The 16,104-nt window shown below is 44.7% G+C and overlaps 1 protein-coding gene across 1 annotated transcript; it reads right to left on the bottom strand.

Annotated features, from left to right (window-relative positions):
* Positions 1-13,128: 13,128 nt before the first annotated feature.
* LOC138771298 (E3 ubiquitin/ISG15 ligase TRIM25-like) lies at positions 13,129-14,994 on the bottom strand. Its single transcript, XM_069950910.1, has 3 exons — positions 14,379-14,994; positions 13,872-14,303; positions 13,129-13,607 (listed from the first exon to the last, which is right to left on the bottom strand). The coding sequence occupies exons 1-3, from the start codon at positions 14,992-14,994 to the stop codon at positions 13,129-13,131; spliced, it is 1,527 nt and encodes a 508-aa protein (XP_069807011.1).
* Between the last annotated feature and the right edge of the window lie 1,110 nt (positions 14,995-16,104).

Raw genomic sequence — 16,104 nt, 5'->3', positions numbered from 1 at the left:
GGAGAGGCCAGCGTCTGTGGAGAGGCCAGTGTCTCAGTGTCATGGCTGCCAGCATCTGTGGAGAGGCCAGTGTCTGTGTGTCATGGCTGCCAGCGTCTGTGGAGAGGCCGATGTCTCAGTGTTATGGCTGCCAGCATCTGTGGAGAGGCCGATGTCTCAGTGTTATGGCTGCCAGCATCTGTGGAGAGGCCAGTGTCTCAGTGTCATGGCTGCCAGTATCTGTGGAGAGGCCGATGTCTCAGTGTTATGGCTGCCAGTATCTGTGGAGAGGCCAGTGTCTCAGTGTCATGGCTGCCAGTATCTGTGGAGAGGCCAGTGTCTCAGTGTCATGGCTGCCAGCATCTGTGGAGAGGCCAGTGTCTCAGTGTCATGGCTGCCAGCTTCTGTGGAGAGGCCAGTGTCTGTGTGTCATGGCTGCCAGCTTCTGTGGAGAGGCCAGTGTCTGTGTGTCATGGCTGCCAGTATCTGTGGAGAGGCCAGTGTCTCAGTGTTATGGCTGCCAGTATCTGTGGAGAGGCCAGTGTCTGTGTGTCATGGCTGCCAGCATCTGTGGAGAGGCCAGTGTCTGTGTGTCATGGCTGCCAGCATCTGTGGAGAGGCCAGTGTCTGTGTGTCATGGCTGCCAGCGTCTCTGGAGAGGCCAGCATCTGTGGAGAGGCCGATGTCTCAGTGTCATGGCTGCCAGTATCTGTGGAGAGGCCAGTGTCTGTGTGTCATGGCTGCCAGTATCTGTGGAGAGGCCGATGTCTCAGTGTTATGGCTGCCAGTATCTGTGGAGAGGCCAGTGTCTCAGTGTCATGGCTGCCAGCGTCTCTGGAGAGGCCAGCATCTGTGGAGAGGCCGATGTCTCAGTGTCATGGCTGCCAGTATCTGTGGAGAGGCCAGTGTCTGTGTGTCATGGCTGCCAGTATCTGTGGAGAGGCCGATGTCTCAGTGTTATGGCTGCCAGTATCTGTGGAGAGGCCAGTGTCTCAGTGTCATGGCTGCCAGCATCTGTGGAGAGGCCAGTGTCTCAGTGTCATGGCTGCCAGTATCTGTGGAGAGGCCAGTGTCTCAGTTTCATGGCTGCCAGTATCTGTGGAGAGGCCAGTGTCTCAGTGTCATGGCTGCCAGTATCTGTGGAGAGGCCAGTGTCTCAGTTTCATGGCTGCCAGTATCTGTGGAGAGGCCAGTGTCTCAGTGTCATGGCTGCCAGCGTCTGTGGAGAGGCCAGTGTCTCAGTGTCATGGCTGCCAGCGTCTGTGGAGAGGCCAGTGTCTCAGTGTCATGGCTGCCAGTATCTGTGGAGAGGCCAGTGTCTGTGTGTCATGGCTGCCAGTATCTGTGGAGAGGCCGATGTCTCAGTGTTATGGCTGCCAGTATCTGTGGAGAGGCCAGTGTCTCAGTGTCATGGCTGCCAGCATCTGTGGAGAGGCCAGTGTCTCAGTGTCATGGCTGCCAGTATCTGTGGAGAGGCCAGTGTCTCAGTGTCATGGCTGCCAGTATCTGTGGAGAGGCCAGTGTCTCAGTTTCATGGCTGCCAGTATCTGTGGAGAGGCCGATGTCTCAGTGTTATGGCTGCCAGCATCTGTGGAGAGGCCAGTGTCTGTGTGTCATGGCTGCCAGTATCTGTGGAGAGGCCAGTGACTGTGTGTCATGGCTGCCAGCATCTGTGGAGAGGCCAGTGTCTGTGTGTCATGGCTGCCAGCGTCTGTGGAGAGGCCAGTGTCTCAGTTTCATGGCTGCCAGTATCTGTGGAGAGGCCAGTGTCTTAGTGTCATGGCTGCCAGTATCTGTGGAGAGGCCGATGTCTCAGTGTCATGGCTGCCAGCGTCTGTGGAGAGGCCAGTGTCTGTGTGTCATGGCTGCCAGCGTCTGTGGAGAGGCCAGTGTCTCAGTGTCATGGCTGCCAGTATCTGTGGAGAGGCCAGTGTCTCAGTGTCATGGCTGCCAGTATCTGTGGAGAGGCCAGTGTCTCAGTGTCATGGCTGCCAGCATCTGTGGAGAGGCCAGTGTCTCAGTGTCATGGCTGCCAGCATCTGTGGAGAGGCCAGTGTCTGTGTGTCATGGCTGCCAGTATCTGTGGAGAGGCCGATGTCTTAGTGTCATGGCTGCCAGTATCTGTGGAGAGGCCAGTGTCTCAGTGTCATGGCTGCCAGCATCTGTGGAGAGGCTGTAAGGAAAATTCTTCTCTATCAAGTAGGACCAAACACCGAGGTTATAGCAAGCTTCTTTATTTCCAGCTAGCCGGGAGAGCTCACACAGACAGCATCTAGAGTGAGGTCTAAGGAAGACACAATGGGCTTAGCTTTTATAACAGCTGAGATAACAAGGAGCTGACTTTTTTACAACATATGGTACAATACAGAGATAGAACTTGCTTACTCAGGAGTCAACCAAGCAGACCTTCAATCTTTATTTAGCCAAGAAGACTCCTTCACATACCTTACTGTGTCCTTCTCCTTGGCACACTACTATTCTCAAACTGTACATAAATATATCAATAATACATATTAAATCAACCCTTAAATTAACCCTTTATAATATATTTTAAATATTTTCCTAACATTCCCCCCTGATTAACATATTATCATAAAGAGTCCACAATTATTTAAGTTTCCTGTTTGCTTGTCTAAGGCCTTGCATGTTCCGTCATGGAGTGGTCATCTCTTCTTCATCATCATCATCATCATCAGATTCTTCTATGGTAATTTCTTGTTGGTACATGGTCTTAGTTATTGAAGTGTCAATCAGTCTCTGGATTAACCCTCTGATACACGGAATGCAGCAACATCCATACACAGTCAGTACACTGATGATAAGTGCAAAGGAGATTAGGATGGACTTCACTACTTTGGACCATCTGCCGAACCATCCTTCAATCCATGATGTTAAGGGACCATAAACCCCAGAAATTTCAGCCAGTTCCTCTGAGAGGGCGGTGAGGCCCTCTAGTGCTCTTGTGATGCTCCATCTGGAGAGGTGTTGTTGGAAATAAAAGTACAGCAATAAGTACCAAACATTTTATATACTCCTCCTTTCTCAGCCAGCAGCGTATAGAGAGCCATCCTATCTTGCCCTCTGTAAGATTGGACCCAGCTGGTCTGCAATGCCCTTTATTGCATCTCTAGTATAATTAACCAATCTCTACTGATTATAATATCCAATCCACATTGTTTATTGTAGACCACCAATGAAGGAAACCTGCTGCCACCTGGTTTCTGGTCTTGAACTCGTTCGGTACACCTGTAGGGACTTTAATCTCATCTCTTTATAGATTCTAGGGTCAAATGACCCTCCAGGGACTGACCTCCCAGTTCTATACCATTTGGTAAACAAGGTCCTCTCACTTTTCCAGTTATAGTTTCCTGCTGAGAACAGATGGAAGGGCATCAGTAGCTGGACCACAGTACAGACTCCATACCAGTAGGCCGGAGCTTAGGCCTCAGCTGCTTATTTCCACCCAACCACCAAATATCGGCTCTCATTGCAGTCTGACTTCTGAACCAAGATGCTAAATAATTTTCTGAGTCGAATGTTACATTCCAAGTTTCTAACAATACTCTTCTGTCAAGTCCCCTACATACCTACCTGATCCCGAACGAGCAAAGCATGTATAGTTACCAGGGTAGGCAGTGACCAGGGGTGGTACGTCTGTTCCTTTCACTGTTGGATACAACAAAGAGAATGTTTTACATTTTCCATTGGAAGGTAGAAAAGAGTCATGATACAATTGAAGGATGCATTGCAGACCAGGGAGCAGAACTCTACCGTGGATGTTTCCCCCACATAGAATGTTATGTCACAGGATTCTAGTCTAAGCCAGTGTCACAATTAACCCCGACCTTCTACCTATTACCCTCCTAAATTCTAGTTTCCCCAAGGGTTTTTTATATAGGAAACCACTGTCCCCAGCAGTATCATTACTACAGAGGAGAGTAGGACCACTCTTTAGCCTTCGATCCCCCATCCCTGTTTTTCCTCCTAGCCACGATTGCCCAGATGGTGTCCACACACTACCATACTTCCTTTTCCCTATCAATTCCATAATCACCCTAAGTCTCCGTCAGCCGTTGGTTTCTTCACTGAAGTTTGAGACGAGCCCCCTCTAATAGGAAGACCCCCCTTTGTAGTCAGACTTTGCCTCAGGAGATGGTGGTGATTCCCTATTCTCTCCCTATTGATCAGGTAGTGGTTTGACCAGCTTGCAATGTGACAGGTGTATCCAGGACGTTCTCTCTGCCATCTTTACTGCACTGGGGGTTGTTAACAATACCTGGTATGGACCCTCCCACCTGGGATTATATAAATATTTCCTTATTAGGATCCAGTCTTCTGGTTTCTCAGCTAAAGGAGGATTCACAGCATCATCTGGAACTGAGTGAGACATTCTGTGTGGTTATCCTGATGGGGCTGGTGTAACCTGCATATTTAGGATTACTAGTGGTAAACCCTAGACCAAGCTTGTCCCTGTCTCATCCATGGTCTTTCTGAGGTTATTCGTAAGTACACTATTATGTCTTTCTACCAACCTTACAGACTGGGGGTGATAGGCACAAGGATTCTTTAGTTCAAACTTAAAACTCTGCGCCACTGAAGACATTATTCACAAAGTGGGACCCATTATCATTGTATTTTTTTTTTTTTTTTTTCAGGTATCCAAACCCCAGTAATACCTTCTTTCACCAGTGCTTTAGTTACAGTGATGGCATCTGGATTGCCTGTAGGAAAAACCTCTATCCACCTTATAAATGCATTAGTAATTACCAAACAGCAGGATAGACAATTTTTTTTTTTTTTTTTATTAGTAATTAGAAATCCCTTAGATATCATAATTAGAAATCCCTTAGATATCACCTCTACCATCCCCCCTGTTGAGACATGACTTGTCCCATGGCTCAATATAGCTGTAAATCTGAAAAGATTACTAGGTAGTATATATTTACCTAGTGGACATACAACTAGAGCTTCATGTAGGATTGCACATTTGTTTACCCATTCTATTACTAATATCATCATCCCTAATATCATGTTACACGAATTCTAATCAGCATTTAGATCCACTATGTGTATATCACCACTATGTGTATATCACCACTATGTGTATAGCACCACTATGTGTATAGCACCACTATGTGTATAGAGATATCTGCAGGCTCCTTCATTTCATCTTGCTTTATTTCTTTTCCCTTTTCTGTTAGGACATAATATATTTGTTGGGAGGAGCAAGAACTGTTACATTTAACCTAAAAGACTGTCCTTCTCCCTCTGGGGTCCCACCTCTCTCCTCCCTTCTATGACACCAGTCTCCACCCCCTTGAATTGGGTGAATTTGTATTCCTCTTGTTTCCCAGTTAGTTGCTGTCTGGGGATAAACTCTAACTTACTGTCCGATGGTGACACAGTACACACAAACCATGAACAGACCCATAATACAGACATATACGAGCATAGATCACACATGGGCCCAGCACACCATACATTTCATACAAAAATATAAAAACATGGAGCTCCTTAAAAAATGAATAAATGACCAAAAAATGCAAAAATAGCCAAAATAAAAATGATTATCAAATCAAAATTGCAGTACTAAGTATAGCCTATTATCTTCTTCTTTCTGGCCAAATATGTTCCTGAAATGTAAGTAGATAATTAGTGACATTATTAAATATCGGGGCTTTCTCGACGTCATCCTGCAACTGTGAAATAAAAAAGTTATCATTAGACACATTAGTTGTGGTGTCCCACCACTGTGGTTCTCTGTCTGACACCTGTCACAAAAGTTCTTCTAAAGTTTAAGTGGTGATGGAGGTAGAATTCTAGTTTTACCACTTAATTTTATTGTATATTGCACAGCTGCAGCTACAGATGAAAGCAAAGCTCCAGATTTCTTCCAAACAAACTACCATAAACGCTATGCAGTGCTCAGCCAAGGAACACCCTAATCCAAGCCCTCTCTACACTGCTACTCTTTCTCCTGTTACTAAAGATTCCACTATCCACCAAGTTTCAGCACTAAAAAGACTATATATATATATATATATATATATATATATATTTATTTATTTTTTTTCTTACTGTACCTAGTATCAAGTGATCAAGATTATTTCAACTGTCTACTGTTTTCTATGAAAGATCCACAGTAAAGCTGCTATTATTTTTTTTTTTTATCTTATCTGGGACTCTGTCTTCTATCTCACCAGCACCCACACACTGCACCGTACCCCTTGGGTTATTTTCATCTCACTGTTGGGTGGTGGTACTGCTAGTCTGGGTGGATCAGTTGCCACTCAGGAATACCATGACAAGAGCCCCAGGGACCCTCACAAGCCTTGTTAAAAGCAGGTACCCGCATCCTACCTGTACACTACTACAGTGCTGGCGTCACGACAGACAACACCCCTGTCCGAGTACCACATTAGTAGCTTTACTACAATTGTAAAAACAAACTTATTGTCTGAGAGAATCATAATAAGCTCAGACCTATCACCACGTGGATTTTACTTTGTTACATATCAATTCAAATGGATCCATCACATCACACACATTCCCTCAACCTAAGATTCAAACAGCTTCACAATAGAACAAAACATTTGCAATCTATATCACACATGCATACCATAGTATATATTGTTTCTTTTCATATATACTGATTGTAAATCTCCCAAATTATATCATAAGATGTTATCCATTCTAGTGTCATCATATAACATCAGACCAGCTTTTTACTTACTAGTCTTCCCACCAAGAGAACGTGCTCTGCTGTGACACAAACTCTTCCCACACAGCTTTCCCAGGTGTTGAATAGCAACAAGTTATCATCAATGCATTTCTTTCTTTCAATTTCTAACACTAAGTATATATCACTTCCTGTCTCCCATCACAACAAAAGCAGCCATATCCCAATGATTTACGTACTTAATTGCTAATAATTACTCAGTTGACAAGGTATTATTCTTAAAATACTTTGAAAGGAAAATACCCTCGTCTCTGATCTATATAGATCTTAAAACACAACAGAAGAGCAAACAAAAACAGGAGGAAGGTAATCAAAGAGAATCCCTCCAAACAATGAATATCTACCCAACAAACGGGAAAATCACAAACATCACCAACACTGGACTTATTCATGAGAGACTCTTGAGACGAGACACAATACATATAATAGTTGTGATTTTACTTGGGGACGTGTTCCTCCCTCTTATTTCTTATTCAGTAATAAGAAATCACTCCTAACGGGATCCCTTATACAGTCAGGAATTTTATATATGAATTCCTTATATCAGTCACTCATCCAGTCACACAGACCATTCAGAGATCCTCATATATGGTGACACAAATTTGTTGGGCATGTGGGATGAACTAGAAATCTAGTTCGTGAATAACAATGCTCGCTGCGTTCAAGACTGTGGGTCAAGAACCGCTTACCAAACCGTTATTCTCCCAGGACTTCAATGCCCGCTGCACCCTGTACGCACAGGGCCAATTACCAAAGTCCACAGAACAGTAAGGCCGCTCACCCTTGGTGACCACAGCGGGGGTGTAAGAGACTGTCCCAACTCTTACTTTTGCAACATTTATTCACAGACAGAACGCAGACAAAATAGAAAGACAAAGACACACAAAAGAAACCAAATGAACGTTCAATATACATGATCCAGATCAGTTTCCTTATACTCTACGTAGCACATTATAGTCACTTCCCTGAGAATTCTCTACTATCACAATCCTTTCGGTTATCGGGCATGCACGGAGTATTCTTTCCTGTAGCCTCTCACAGTGGCTGTGGACGATAGACCAGACCATAAGCAATATAAAACTCAAGCTATACTTTATCCTTGCCCTATATCCTTATCTCTGTCGTATCCCATACCTTAGTGACCTTAGTGACTCAACACAAAGTGGTCTTACCTTAACCCAGGTGAATGGTCCCGTTCTGAAGGACTATAAATACGAACCCGTCACTCCACTCCCGAACAGGTGGGCTGGCCTCTGTTTACAACAATTCAGTTGGAGGTCTTTCCATCAGAAGTCCCAGACTTCCCCGTGCACGGTATCAGGCCACGACTGGACAGGAGCTGGAGATGTTGGGTTCCGGCTCGAAGGACCAACTTGTAAGGAAAATTCTTCTCTATCAAGTAGGACCAAACACCGAGGTTATAGCAAGCTTCTTTATTTCCAGCTAGCCGGGAGAGCTCACACAGACAGCATCTAGAGTGAGGTCTAAGGAAGACACAATGGGCTTAGCTTTTATAACAGCTGAGATAACAAGGAGCTGACTTTTTTACAACATATGGTACAATACAGAGATAGAACTTGCTTACTCAGGAGTCAACCAAGCAGACCTTCAATCTTTATTTAGCCAAGAAGACTCCTTCACATACCTTACTGTGTCCTTCTCCTTGGCACACTACTATTCTCAAACTGTACATAAATATATCAATAATACATATTAAATCAACCCTTAAATTAACCCTTTATAATATATTTTAAATATTTTCCTAACAGAGGCCAGTGTCTCAGTGTCATGGCTGCCAGTATCTGTGGAGAGGCCTGTGTCTCAGTGTCATGGCTGCCAGTATCTGTGGAGAGGCCTGTGTCTCAGTGTCATGGCTGCCAGTATCTGTGGAGAGGCCGCTCTTACATTCCTCTCACCATCTCCTCTGTGTGGTTAGATGTAACTTTATTAACAACATGACAAGATTATCTGGAGATAGTTGTTTGCTGTGTTTTTTTTTTTTTTTACAATTAACTTTATTAACATGACAAGAATAGAGCTATTGGCTGATTTTTCCACAGTTAACTTTATTAACAACCGTACAAGATTATGTAGAAACGGTTGCTTTTTTTTGTTCCACAGTTAATTTTATTAACAACATAACAAAATTATCTATAGTTTCAGGGCTTTTTTTTTTTTTTTTTACATTTAACTTTATTACCAACAACACTGTTACCTAGAGACAGACAGTAGGGCTACACTTGGGAATACACATGTGGTGAAGAAGATGTTGTAGTCATGGACGTCAGGTAACCCTGTTGCTAAGTGTGCCAGAGGACACAGGCTGTGTGTGTGGTCACATGACTAACGCCATCTTTAGTTTTATTTAATTTTCCCTCGTTGCTTTCTAATGGCCATAACTTTTTAAAGTTTTCCATGTACACAGCCGTATGAGTTTTTTTTTTTGTGGAATCAATTGTACTTTGTAATAACGCCGTAAAAATATAGAGAGAAGCCAAAAAAATATTATTGGATCAAAAAATTATGCAGCTTTTTACATAACTTTTCTACTATTTTACTACTTTAAGGGTATATTCACACAAACGGACTCGCAGCGAGTATGTAATTCTACTGCCCTTAACCCCTTCTGCTCCCGCCAGGCTCCCCCGCTGTAAGCATACATTACCTGTCCTCGCTGCACGGGTCCGGCGTCCTGCTCTCCCGCCCGGCCAATCAGTGTGTTGCCCAGCAGCAGCCACGTATTGGCCGGGCGGGAGAGCAGGAAGCTGGACACGTGCAGCGAGGAAAGGTAATGTATGCTTACAGCGGGGGAGCCGGCCGGGAGCAGAAGGGGTTAAGGGCGGTAGAATTACATACTCGCGAGTCCGTTCGTGTGAATATACCCTACGGCTATGTTCACACTGCGTATACGTCCGGCATATTTTTGCGGCCGGACATATACGCGGTAAACTCCGGGCGGAGATTTACGCTACTTGCGGCCGGCTACGTACGGACCGCGAACTTACTCCCGAAGTCTACTTACGCTTCCCAAGCGCCCTACGTAGCGATCTGACAGCGGTCTTTTACTTGGAAATCTTCGCCTAGCCCCGGACACCCCACAGAACCTTTTGGATCGGCACAAAAAGCTGCAAAAATGAAGAAATCACCACTATGTACGGGACCGCATGTTACGCTACGGGCGTAAGTTACAGCATTTTTTATCCGCAAACAATGGTCTGGTTCATTTTTTACGCCGCCGCGTACCATCCGGGCGTAAGTTCATACGTAGTGTGAACTGTGCAGCCGTACTTCGTATACTTTCCATTATACGCAAACTACGTAAGTCTCCGGCCGCTTATTCACGGAACGCGCTACGGCCGGAAACTTACGTAGTGTGAACATAGCCTAAAACTTTTTTTTTGCTAAATATAAATGCTTTAGGCTATGTTCAAACAGCGTTTAACAGCGTCTGCCGGGCCACCGGGGCACATTTAGGACGTTCCTGCAGCCGATACCCTGTTCTTTTTTTACTATTGATTTGCTACACATGCAGCGACATCTAATATGCTACATTTTCTTTTACATTTATTGGCTATGTTCACACTATCACGGCCGTGATTTCTACGGTACTTACGGTACTTACGCCTTCTGAGGAATCCCGGCCAGAGTGTATACACATAGTATACACTCCGACCGCGATCCCTAGCGGCGCCGCGAGAAACTGACATGTCAGTTTTCTGCGGCAGCTGTCCGGCCGCACGCTCCATTGCGAGTAGCGGAGAATTCAGATGCTGGCACGCAGGGATGCGCCCGCATCCAAATTCAGTGGTGCTAAAGATCATATTGGACACCAGACAACCTTCTCAGACACCAGCCGTTCTGTGACCTGTCTTGGTCATGGAATGGCCTGTGTAATACAAAATGTGAACATAGCCTTTATATGTAAAATAGGAACAGGGGGCAATTACATTTTTTTATCAAGGTTCTTTTTATATATATTTTTTTTAAATGTTAAAAATTTTTAAAACTTTTTTTGAGTTTCCCTAGGGCACTATTATACCTAACCATGAGATTGCTTATACTGGTCAGTGCTAGCCTATTGCAGAGCATTGATCAGTAAGATCAGCGCTCTGATGCCTGAAGCAGACTCTATTATCAAATCGCCAATCGGACAGCATGCATGTAACGAGAAAAAAAACCTCTGGCTGCCATAGAAACAGACTGGCTCCCCCGTAGTTACTGTCAGAGCAGTGAACCTCTTACCTGGGAAGCCTTCTTTACTAGATGAGATTACCCCTTTAAGCTGCCCAATTAGTCGGATTGGGTCAACTGTCTAAGTTGCATGGCGGCCGCCCAACTCTCCACTGATAGATGATAGTAGAGAAAAGGCTGGAGCATAATATATCACTGTCAGATGTCTGATAAACTTCCTCTATGTTTGTACATAACAGGCGTTGCGCTTACTCCAGCCTCCACTCTCAGCACAGGTCTTCAGGACACACAGACGCCATGTTTTCTTGTTATAGTTTTTTATTTCATATGAATTATATCAGCAAAATCCCATCGATCATCTCATATTGGTTACAGCAGTAATATAATAATTCTCTGTAGCGGCAGCAGCGTGACCATAATATAATAATTCTGTGCAGTAATATAACAGGAGATCAGCGAGATCAGTGCGAGCGGCAGCAGCGTGACCATAATATAATAATTCTGTGCGGTAATATAACAGGAGATCAGTGCGAGCGGCAGCAGCGTGACCATAATATAATAATTCTGTGCGGTAATATAACAGGAGATCAGTGCGAGCGGCAGCAGCGTGACCATAATATAATAATTCTGTGCGGTAATATAACAGGAGATCAGTGCGAGCGGCAGCAGCGTGACCATAATATAATAATTCTGTGCGGTAATATAACAGGAGATCAGCGAGATCAGTGCGAGCGTCAGCAGCGTGACCATAATATAATAATTCTGTGCGGTAATATAACAAGAGATCAGCGAGATCAGTGTGAGCGGCAGCAGCGTGACCATAATATAATAATTCTGTGCAGTAATATAACAGGAGATCAGCGAGATCAGTGCGAGCGGCAGCAGCGTGACCATAATATAATAATTCTGTGCGGTAATATAACAGGAGATCAGTGCGAGCGGCAGCAGCGTGACCATAATATAATAATTCTGTGCGGTAATATAACAGGAGATCAGTGCGAGCGGCAGCAGCGTGACCATAATATAATAATTCTGTGCGGTAATATAACAGGAGATCAGCGAGATCAGTGCGAGCGGCAGCAGCGTGACCATAATATAATAATTCTGTGCGGTAATATAACAGGAGATCAGTGCGAGCGGCAGCAGCGTGACCATAATATAATAATTCTGTGCGGTAATATAACAGGAGATCAGTGCGAGCGGCAGTAGCGTGACCATAATATAATAATTCTGTGCAGTAATATAACAGGAGATCAGTGCGAGCGGCAGCAGCGTGACCATAATATAATAATTCTGTGCAGTAATATAACAGGAGATCAGTGCGAGCGGCAGCAGCGTGACCATAATATAATAATTCTGTGCAGTAATATAACAGGAGATCAGGGCGAGCGGCAGTAGCGTGACCATAATATAATAATTCTGTGCAGTAATATAACAGGAGATCAGTGCGAGCGGCAGCAGCGTGACCATAATATAATAATTCTGTGCGGTAATATAACAGGAGATCAGTGCGAGCGGCAGCAGCGTGACCATAATATAATAATTCTGTGCGGTAATATAACAGGAGATCAGTGCGAGCGGGAGCAGTGTGACCATAATATAATAAATCTGTGCAGTAATATAACAGGAGATCAGCGGGATCAGTGCGAGCGGCAGCAGCGTGACCATAATATAATAATTCTGTGTGGTAATATAACAGGAGATCAGCGGGATCAGTGCGAGCGGCAGCAGCGTGACCATAATATAATAATTCTGTGCAGTAATATAACAGGAGATCAGTGCGAGCGGCAGCAGCGTGACCATAATATAATAATTTTCCCATATACAGATATTTAAACAGATTTACTAGGAATTTATCAGTTTTTGAGAAAAAAATTATATATGTTATTTCCCTGCATATACACCGGCTGCAGCTGTCACTACAGAGAGCTCAGGTGCTTTCATAATACTTTCTTACCAGGGAAGACTCTACTCTGTAAGCGCCTCCTAGTGGTGGCTGATGACCACTACAACCTTCTGTTTTATATCTATATCTAGAATTGTAGCTCTGGATGAATAAATCTGCTCCCACTGGTAAGGCTTGTGCAGCAGGGAGGGCTGGAGGGAGGTCAGGAGTTGCCTGGTCTGGGATCAGTAAGGGTCCGAGTGGTCGGACCACCAGCAAACAGCTTGTAATTTCTTATGCAAGGGATGATGGCTCCACACAGCTGCTCCTTCCTTTACAATATTGTCATAGAGCTATCATATACATGTAACAGAGCATGAAGGGGCTCGGTGAAGGTGGCGGTGAAGGTGTGTAAGTGCCTGATGGGGTTGCGCAGCAGATAAAAGGACAGCTGCCCGGCCTCATAATCCAGATATATCCGGACTCTATTACTCGAGATTTGGTGACATACCTTGATCTTCTTTTCCTTATGCATTAATGAATAAGAATTATCATACTCATCCAGGGGACCCTGTAAACACCAGCACTTGCTACTACAAGTACAGTCTGCCTGCTCCCCTCTCCTGTCCATACTTGGATAACACATCCCCACTGCCCATGAATCTGGCTCACTGATCTCCACATCCCAGTAATGTCGCCCTGAGGAGAATCCCCTGATGCTTATCACCTGAGGATACTCCTGGAATCTCTCTGCTCTATCTGGACGATTCTGTTTTTTACCAGGTGAGGTTGTAACTGCAGTTTTCAGGTCATCTGATATATACACATAATTATTAGCTGTGTTTACATCCAGTAATATGTCTGCAGGATCCTGTATATAGAAGGTTACATCTACACCTCTTATTATAGCACATAATGTGTGTAATGTGTGTGAGATCAACTCCAGACTCCGATCACCTCCATCCTGTCCCCCTGTGTCCTTATCACCTCCATCATGTCCCCCCGTGTCCTCATCACCTCCATCATGTCCCCCTGTGTCCTCATCCCCTCCATCATGTCCCCCCGTGTCCTCATCACCTCCATCATGTCCCCCCGTGTCCTCATCACCTCCATCATGTCCCCCCGTGTCCTCATCACCATCCTCCGCACAATCACATGAGTCACCTGTGTAATCACTTCCATCATGTCCCACATCCATTGTGTCCTCATCACCTCCATCGTGTCCCACATCCATTGTGTCCTCTTCACCTCCATCATGTCCCCCTGTGTCCTCATCACCTCCCTCCTCGTCAGGATCACTCAAGTCACCTGTGTCTGGATCCTGTAAGATAGTCAGTGGATCCGCCATGTTACACAGCTTCTTAATGTGCCTCATGTTCTTGGACAGCATCATCTTCTTGTTTTCCAGCTTCTGGATGACATTAGACAGTGACTTTGACAGCTGCTCCTCCTGCCTGGAGATCTCACTCAGGACCCTCTTCTCCAGGTCGTCCAGCCGTCTCCTGATGTCTATAAACAGGGCAGTGACTCTCTCGGCTTCTCCAGATGCTTTTTCTTGAGCTTTTCTCCTGCGCTCCTCCACACTCCGGACTCTTTCCTCAGTCTTCTCTCTCTTTGTCATCAGTTTCTGAAGAGCATTTCTCAGTTTCTTCTTCTTCTTCCCAGAGGCCATATCTAGAGACTCCATTTTATGTCCCTTGTGTTCTCCAATCAGACAGCAGGACACACAGATACAGGCGGCATCCTCAGTGCAGTAATATTTCAAGAGTTCTTTATGGACGGAACATTTCCTCTTCTCCAGGGAAGTGCTGGGATCGGTCAGGACGTGTTTTGGTAACTTGCTGTGAACTCTCAGATGTTTATCACACAGAGAAGCCTCACACATCAGACAGGATCTCACAGCTGGTACAGGAGAGGGAAAACAGTAAGTGCAGCAGATCCCGGTGATCTCCTCCAGTTGAGTAGACAGGAAATTCTCCACCACGTTACACAGAGTTATGTTTCTCTGTAGTGTCAGCCGCTCCAGGAACTCTTCTCTACATACAGGACAGGAATAAACTCCAGCCCCGTCCTGTCTATTGAGATGATGATCAATACATCCCCGGCAGAAGTCATGTCCACATCTCAGGGTGACAGGATCTGTATACAGCTTCAGACAGATGGAACATTTCAGGTTCCTTCCAAGACCAGCGGACGCCATCGCTGACAGCAGCAGGGAGAAATAAAAGTAAAGCATGTAGGACTCCCCAGTGGGTGTGACGGATATTTATCACACAGGATGGGGCGGTGTTCATATATTTCCGAGAAGTAAAAATCAATTAACCATTTGATGGTAATTCCACATCCAGCATGGCTGCTATTAGGTATTTTATATACGCATAGTAAAGTGGAAAGTATCACTCAGATTATACTTCTAAATCTTTAATCCTAACCTGTGGTGGACAATCAGATATTTTGGGGGCCACATTATGTGGCAATTGACTCCAGTAATGCATCACGTTCAGTAACAGCTCTTTATAGACCGAACAATATGGCGCAGAAGGATCGTAATGCACATTAGGATAATAGTAGTAATATGCAGACCACTCATTTGGCGCCTGCTTCCTCCATATTTATACATTGTCAGGTGGAGAGTATCTCTCGGATGTAATACTGTTATCTTAGTTCATGGTGGTCAAATAAACTCATTATTGCCATACAAGAGCAGCTGAGAATAAAAAACAATACAATCAGACCACAGCAGCAGGGATTTCTAAATTACCTAAACAGCTCCATGAGTTATTAGCATAGAAGTATGACTTTCCCTTACGCAGAATCAAACTCAACCACTACAGGCAGCAAGCCATGAAGCAGAGGTATTAGCTGTGATTCACACTTTAAAGTCCAACAAATTCCAAGGTCCAGATGGACTTAATACTGAATATTTTAAAACCCACAAGAAAGTTCTTACTCCTAAGGATACGTTCACACTGAGGAAATCAGGCAGAAATACCAAACGGAATCCCCACCACTGGCTCTGTCCGGAATTCCGCCTGCCTTAATTCTGTCATATCAGTTCTTTGAGGAGAGAGCCGCAGAGGCGCCCTATACTTAACATTAAGACAGTGAGGCAGGTGCAATTCTGAGCAGATTTCCTCAGTGTGAAAGCAACCTTAGGCCACGTTCACACATGGTATGACAGTGTCCATTGTTTGACATGGCCATGTGAAACAACAACCGCTGTCTGTGATGTTTTGTTGGCCGCATTGCTCGGTGAACATCTATTTATGTTAATTGGAATGTGGGTACATTCAGGTGTGCCCGCTTTTCA

This window comes from Dendropsophus ebraccatus, chromosome 1 (genome assembly GCF_027789765.1).
Source record: "Dendropsophus ebraccatus isolate aDenEbr1 chromosome 1, aDenEbr1.pat, whole genome shotgun sequence".
Classification (NCBI taxonomy): Eukaryota; Metazoa; Chordata; class Amphibia; order Anura; family Hylidae; genus Dendropsophus; species Dendropsophus ebraccatus.
This window is presented reverse-complemented; position numbering and strand designations above follow the sequence as displayed.